The sequence below is a fragment of the Hypanus sabinus genome, chromosome 15 (genome assembly GCF_030144855.1).
Source record: "Hypanus sabinus isolate sHypSab1 chromosome 15, sHypSab1.hap1, whole genome shotgun sequence".
Lineage (NCBI taxonomy): Eukaryota > Metazoa > Chordata > Chondrichthyes > Myliobatiformes > Dasyatidae > Hypanus > Hypanus sabinus.
This window is the reverse complement of record NC_082720.1, coordinates 11,412,567-11,420,535: the sequence shown is the minus strand read 5'-3', so window position 1 is coordinate 11,420,535 and position 7,969 is coordinate 11,412,567. Positions and strand designations below refer to the sequence as shown.

General features: G+C 39.0%; 1 protein-coding gene across 2 annotated transcripts in view; it reads right to left on the bottom strand.

Annotated features, from left to right (window-relative positions):
• Window positions 1–5,648: 5,648 nt before the first annotated feature.
• The window catches only part of LOC132405302 (ubiquitin-like domain-containing CTD phosphatase 1), a 49,316-nt gene continuing 46,995 nt past the window's right edge, over window positions 5,649–7,969 (bottom strand). For both annotated transcript variants that reach the window (XM_059989996.1, XM_059989995.1), the window contains exon 11: window positions 5,649–7,337. In XM_059989996.1, the coding sequence (XP_059845979.1) occupies window positions 7,310–7,337 (28 nt within the window). In that variant the 3' untranslated portion in view covers window positions 5,649–7,309. The remainder of the gene's footprint in view (window positions 7,338–7,969) is intronic.

The window sequence follows — 7,969 nt, the reverse complement described above, 5'->3', positions numbered from 1 at the left end:
GAAGTTGCCCCTCAGGTTTTCTTTAAAAATTTCATAGGGACAATTAGGTTATATAGAAAATGAGCAGGTGATGGTCAGCTTTTGAGGCAGAAGCTCTTTGTTTTCAAACATGAACATTTAATCAAGGGACATGGCTATTAAATCTGATCCATTCCTTTTTTTACCTCCTGGATAATAGAGCTGCAAATACAGGCGAATAAAGATGATACCCAGGAACACAAAATGTTTAAAACACTATTGTGCTATTAAATTTGGTCTAGATTAACATCTGGTGTTGTTACAAATATAGTTTGTTCATATCCTTCCTGAGGAATCAATGAAACCAGTCAGCTTGCACAGGCTGCCATCTATTGGCGGCACTGTTGAATTTTACACAACTAGACATAGTATTTTAAGTCACAGCACAGAAGCAGTCCCTTAACCCCAACCCACACATGCCAACCAATGGTTATTTTGAACTGATCCCATTTGACTGTCCTTGGTCCATATCCGTCTAAATGTTACCTATCCATGCACCTATCAAAATGTCATTTAAAGCCCATTGTTGTACCCAACTCTACAGCTCTCTCTGACTGCTCATTCCACATATCCACTAGCCACAATTACAACCCTTCAAGTCTGCTCTGCTGTTCCAACATAGCTGTGGACTTGGCCTCCACAGCTATCTGTGGCAATGAATTTCAGATTCACCACCCTCTGCTAAAGGAATTCCTCCTCCTTTCTTGTTCTAAAGGGATGTACTATTCTGAAGCTGTGATCGCTCGTTCTAGACCTCCATTCTCCATGTCCACCCTATCTAGGTGTTTCAAAGTTCGACAGGTTTCAATGAGACTCCCCCTTCATTCTTCTAAATACCAGTGAGTACAGGCCCAGAGCCGTTTACCCTTTCATTCCTGGAATCATTCTCATGAACTTCCTCTGGGCCTTCTCCAATCCCAGCATATCCTTTCTTAAATAAGGAGACCAAACCTGCTCATAATACTCGGAAGTACAGTCTGACCAATGCCTTTTCAGGCCTCAGCATTATATCCTTGCTTTTATATTTCTGCAGCTTAGAAAATAATCTATGCCCTTATTCTTTCTACTAAAGAATACACTTCCCTACACTATATCCCATCAGCTACTTCTTTGCCTATTCTCCCAACGTAAGAATTTTTGTAGACTGCTTACTTTCTCAATACTACCTGCCTCTCCACCTATCATTGTATCATCCACAAAACTGGCAACAAAGCGATTAATTCCGTCATCTTAATCATTGACCTATAATGTAAAAAAGAAGTCCCGCCACTGACCCCACTAATCACTGGCAGCCAACCAATATAGGTTGCTCTTTGCCAGCCAATACTCTATTCACACTAGCATCTGTCTTGTAGCACCATGGGCTTGTATCTTGCTTAGCTGTCTCAAGTGCAACGCCTTATTAAGGCATTGTAAAAATCCAAGTAAACAACAATCACTGGCCTTCGAGTGAATCTGCAGATGCTGGAAATAAATAAAAACACAAAACGCTGGCAGAACTCAGCAGGCCAGACAGCATCTATGGGAGGAGGTAGTGACAACCTTTCGGGCCGAAACCCTTCATCAGGAGGGTGATAGGGTTTCGGCCCGAAACGTTGTCACTACCTCATAGTCTCCTAAGGGTTCCTAACTGCTCATGGTCTCCTAAGGGTTCCTTTAATTTAAGCTCGCTAATCAAATCTGGTTCATCACTCAACACTCAATCCAGAATATCCTTTCCTCTACTGGGCTCAACCACAAGCTGCTATAATTAGGCCTTCCACAAATTCGATCTCTTGTGATCCAGTTTCAATCTTTCTCAATCTACTTGCATACTGAAATCCTCCTTGATTATTGTAACATTGCATTTCTGACATCTGTTTGACAGCCTTTGAAGTTTGTAGTCCTCATCATTACTGTTTGGAAGCCTATAAATAACTCCTATCAGGGTCTTTTCTTTTAACCCTCACAGTTCCTTAACTCCACCCACAATGATTCGACATCTTATAATCTATGCCATCTTTTTCTAAGCATATAATCTTTTTTTTTACCAATAGAGCATCCCACCTCTTCTGCCTATCTGCCTGTCCTTTTTATAGTCTGTATCCATGAATGTTAAGCTCTCAACTATGATCTTATAATGACTCAGTGATGTCATTATACCTACCAATCTCTAGATGTGCCTCAAGATCTTATTCCATATACTACATGCATTCAAATATAACATCTTTAATCCTCTATTCATCACCCTTTTTGATTTTGTTTCCATGTTACACTGCAATTTATCCCATTGAAAGCAATTTTGCCTTAGCATCTGCCTGTTCTTCCTGACAATTTCAATGCACAATGCATCAAGTCGTATACCAACGGCCCCTTCCTCAACCCTAGCACTCTGGTTCTTATCCTGCAACTAATTTAGTTTAAAACCTCCCCAACTGCTTCCTGCTTGGATATTGGTCCCCTTTGGGTTCAAGTGTAACCTGTTCCCTTTTTTTAAAAAAAACAGGTCATACCTTTCCATGAAGAGATTCCAATGATCCAAGAATCTAGAACCCTGCCTCCTGCACTAATTCTTCAGGTGCTGTTTTTCTACCCAGCTCTCTAAATTCTCTCTTCAGGACCTACACCCTTTTCCACTGGTGCCTATAAAAAGTATTCACCACCCCCCCTTGGAAATTTTCATGCTTTATTGGATCACAGTATATTTAATTTTGCTTTTTTGACACTGATCAACAGAAAAATCCTCTTTTATTCTATGTCAAAGTGAAAACAGACTACAAATTGATTTAAATTAATTACAAATATAAAACACGAACTAATTGCTTGCATATTCACTTCCTTCAAGTCAGTATTTAGTAGATGCACCTTTGGCAGCAATATCAATCTGTATGGACAGTAAAGCTGGGCACTGCAATTCTTCTTAACAAAACTGCTCAAGCTTTGCCAGATTGCATTGGGATCATGAGTGCACAGCCTTTCACTGAAGTTTAGCCACAAATTCTCAATTGAACTGAGATCTGGGCTCCGACTTGGCCACTCCAGGATATTAACTTTGCTGTTTGTACGCCATTACTGTGTAACTCTGGCTTTTTGCTTGGGGTCATTATCTTGCTGGAAAATCTCTCTTGCAGACTGCATCAGGTTTTCCTCCAGGATTTCCCTGTATTTGGCTACATTCATTTTACCCCCTACCTTCACAAGCCTTCCAGTGCCTGCTGGTAGGGTATGCTTTACAGTAGGGATGGTACATTTTTAATGTTGTGCAGTGTTTGGCTTACACCAAACATAGCATTTAGTCTGATGGCCAAAAAGCTCAATTATGGTTTCATCAGACCATACAATCTTCTGTCAGCTAACCTCAATCTCCTACACACTTTCTGGCAAACTCTAGCCAAGACTTCATGCAAGTTCTTTACAATAGTGGCTTTCTCTTTACCACTCTCCCATAAAGCTGCAATTGAAGCATCTGGGCAACAATTGGATCCACAGTCTCTCCCATCTCAGCAACTGAAGTTCGTTAGTCCTCCGGAGTTGTCATAGGTCTCTTGGTGGCCTACCTCACTAATCTCCTTCTTGCAGTCACTCAGTTCTTGAGTGTAAATCAGCTGTACGCAGATTTACAGCTGTGCCATATTCTTATCATTTTTTGATGATTGACTTAACTACTCCAAGTGAGATTCAGTGACTTGGAAATTTTCTTGTATCCATCTCCTGGCTTGTGCTTTTCATTAACTTTTTTTGTGGAGTGCTTGGAGTGTTCTTTTGTCTTCCTGGTGTCATTTTTGCCAGGATCCTGACACGCCAGCAGTTGGACCTTCCAGATACTGGTGTATTTTTCCAATCAATTGAAATACCTTGACAGCACCTAGCAATCTCCATTTAACTATATGATTTCTAAAACCAATTGGCTGCACTAGTGATGATTTGTGTGTCATACTAAAGGGGATGAATACTTATGCAATCAATAATGTTGTATTTTATATTTGTAATTTATTTAGATCACTTTGTAGAGATCTGTTTTCACTTTGACATGAAAGAATCTTTTTCTATTGATCAGTGTCAATAAAAGCCCGATTAAATCCATGGTGATAATGGTGTAAAAAAACCATGAAATCTTCCGGGAGGGGGGTGAATACTTTTTACAGGCACTGTATGTACCAAGACTTCTGGCTGATCATCCTCCCTCTTTAGAATGCCATGAACCTACTCCCGATCCCTGACACTTGGAAGGCAACATACCATCCCCGGTGTCTCTTTCATGTCCTCAGAATCTCGTGTCTACTCCTCTAACTATAGAAACCCCTGTCACTACTGCAGTCTTCTTCACTTCCCTTCCTTTCTGAGCCACAGCGCCAGACACCCAGTCGCTGTGGTTGTCCCCACTGACAGTATCCAAAGCAGTATACCTATTATTGAGGGGAATGACTGCAGCTCCAGTTCTTTAACATGGTCTCTTAGAGACATTGCAGCTTGATGCATTTCTGACTTGATGCAGTATCATGCACTTATCCAAAATAAACTCCATTTGCCATTCCTCAGACCATTTATGCACCTGTTCAAGAAACTCCTGTAATTTTTGATGACTTTCTTCACTGTGAATAACATGTTTAGTTGTCAAAATACTTCTCTTCTTGTGGAGTCCTACATAACGATGAACAAGAGGTAGCTCTATTGGGTACTGGAAAAAGCCATTTAACCCAAAATCCTGCTTCTCTATCCATGTAGATCATGACAATCTGCATCTCAACACAATTTACCAGGTTATCCTTCACAGCTCAATACCCTTATCTACAAGATCTTATCATCCCTACACCAAAAGTTCCAAATACCCTATAAAGATTGAATATAATGTGGAGAAACATGAAAACACCCAATGTGGTAGAGATACCATTTTAAAAAGATGAAGGTTTATGTCAAGGGACTTCAGACATTCATGAGCAAGAATCATCTAATGGGCAGGTATGGAAAGTGATTACTTTGAAGAAAGTAATAAAGCCTTGATACAACTATACAGGGCTCTGGTGAAACATTTCTTGCTGGTTTTGGTCTGTTCCTAAGGAAGATAACTTGACCTAATGGAAGTGCACTTTAGTTTCATCACAGTAATTCCCAAAATGAACTGCCCCCTATGTTGGAATATCATATAGGGCGGATTATCCAAAGTTTCGATGAACCATGAAAGATTTCATTGAAATATATAATACTTCTATCTCTACACTACTGGTGATGAAAGGCTGTCTCATTAAGCTGGAAGGTCTAAAACCTGGGCTTTTAGATGTAGGATAGGATTCAGCCGTCTTGAAGAGGAATTTTCTTACAATCTGTGTACCTTTCTAAATTTGTACAACACAGGTGGATGGTCAATGCACAAGTATTGATTGTTATTAGGTTGGTATTGTAAAGCCTTCAGTTCCCAAATACTGTTTATTTTAAATTTATTTGTTCCTGCAAATATTCCTGAATTATATTCATAAACAAGCGGATCTTGCTCTAGATGTTCAAAGTAAATAGGAAATAGTACATTATATTCAAATAATAAAAAGCCATTAAAACAATAACATTGTGCCAAAGAACCCCAGCAAGTGCTTTACTTGATATTTAAGCTTTTGATACACTTCACTACAAAAAGAACCTTTATTAAAAATACAGAATTCAACCTGGAATGCCTGTGTTATTTATTTGAAAGAATGAGAAGCATACTGCAGTAACAAAAGAAATATTTTGAAGAAATCAAAATAAAAAACTGCAGAATATTTCTGGTCCTGTCAGCCAGACTAAACCGTAAACTAATTAGTTTTGACTTCAATTCCTGACACAGCAATCTATGTGGATTTACAGAAAACAATGATTTGCCAACTCTATACTGCAGTGCTAGGGCAGGTACTGTGGGAGGTTTGTGTAAGGTCAGGGCATTGTTCAGAACATATGGTTAATTTCCTTTGTAGGTTTGATATACCATGACTTGTAGATTCATTGCAAGAACTGCTAATTTATCAGTTTTATTACCAAGCAATATGGCGATAGAAGAGCATCACTAAAGAACTACAGTCTCCAAGTATTTGCAGGGTGTCCCCAATAACAGAATGCACCAACTCTTCTGTATGCTGAAAGCCTTCCTTGGGTCCTAGAACCCCTTCAAAAGCCACCATCTTTGTACTGTTGGGAGCAGTCAGCAATAGAAGACTGAAGTTCTTGATACCTTACGAACTCTTTTGAAAGTGTCATACGACACTGAAACACGTGATCCTTTAATTCATGCTTTTTAAAACTATCTGCAAGAAACAATATGGGGACAGGATGTAAGATCACTCCTTTGTGGTGCTAAAGCTCATTTTGTATTTCTGCACTGTGTAATGTAGAGTTCTGATTTTAGCCTAGTTTCTTCAGGCACCTTACAATTCAACCTATTTGAAGCACTGCCCTGGAGGGGATAATTAATGCTGGATTTCAAAACATAAAACATTACACCCAGAAAATGAGTTTACCATATAGTTCATCCTGAATAATCTTTGGAGAGGAATCCGTAGTACCTCATAGCAAATCACATTGTCAATGTAACATTTGGCTTGTGGTGCGACAGTGTAATGAACAATAATGAAAGAGAAGTCATACCTTCTGGTATGAATGGCAAGTGAAACTGAACCCTACAACCCAAGTCCAATCCAACTTCTGAGCCGGTTTGAGACACCAGTGCTACACTTTCATACAACTTAACTGAGCGAAGTACTTCCTTCCTTAGAAATGGGGAATTTGCAGTGTATTATCTGCTTATAGACTGCTTATAGACTGGAGTTAATTTCACGGAAGCATATTTAAATGTTCCCTCTTTTAAAACCTTGGCCAAACAGAAATTGCTCACATGGGAATTCTATCACTTACATAGTCCAACCCACACACAGGAAAGAACTGCATACCAAAATAAACGGAAGCAACTTACTCTATACAAGAGAAACCTGCAATTAGCATACTTCTGTTTTCTGCCAGCTTCACAACAAAGCAAGGAAGCCACACGTAGACATACAGTAGATTAATGACATCACAGCAGGAATATGTTCCTATGAATTCACACAGTGTGACAGTATTTTGCTGAAGCATGCTGTCCTTTGTTCAATGTATTCTTTCACGGGGAAAGACCAAAGGATAAAGAAAGTTGCAGGCAGTATGTCAGTTGATAAGTCCCTTTGGCGTTTTTGTTTTAAATATTTGTGTCTATCAAAGTGCTCAGCACATGTTCTGAGTTCAATCACAGTAAAAGTTTTCTCATGTAGTTCTGGAGTATACACAACCTAGTGCAGAAAGATCCACATGAGCCTCATTGCCCTTGTTTCTTGGAAAGATACCTGCAGAAGACGTGAAATAATCAATTAAAATGAATGGCATTTAATGTTAAAAGATAATAAATATTCAAGGGTACAAACAATGAATAAAGAGATTTTGAAAGTAAGCTTTGAGTTCATCATTATCACAGAGGCAACTGTTACACTTTTTTAAAATTAAAAGTCTGTCAGTCCTTTTCTATTTCATGAGTATATCTATGGCAACCTCTTCTCTGAACTTACCTTCCTTCAGTCATGTTAAAACCTTGTTTGTGATTTCCCAGAAATTCCAAAACTAGAATACCCCAAAAATTCCCATATTTACAAACTAAACTGGTTTATAATTATGGCAGTTTGCTCCCTATACTTGCATTCCTGGTGGTATCCTATCAGGATGAACAATTATCCTATCTAAACTACAAGAGAGTTGAGGGGAAACTTACTTGCATAAAATAACAAGAGGCCCTAGATGGAATAGATAGGAATGATTTATTTCTCCTAGCAGAGGGATCAAAAACAGATTTTAAGTAATTGATATACGGATCAGAGGGGAGAAGAAGGAAGACTGTACATTTTTTTTTAACCTGGAGAGTGGTAGGGTCTGAAATTCATTGCCTGAAACTCTCATCTCATTTTTTAAAAAGTCGTGAGTGACC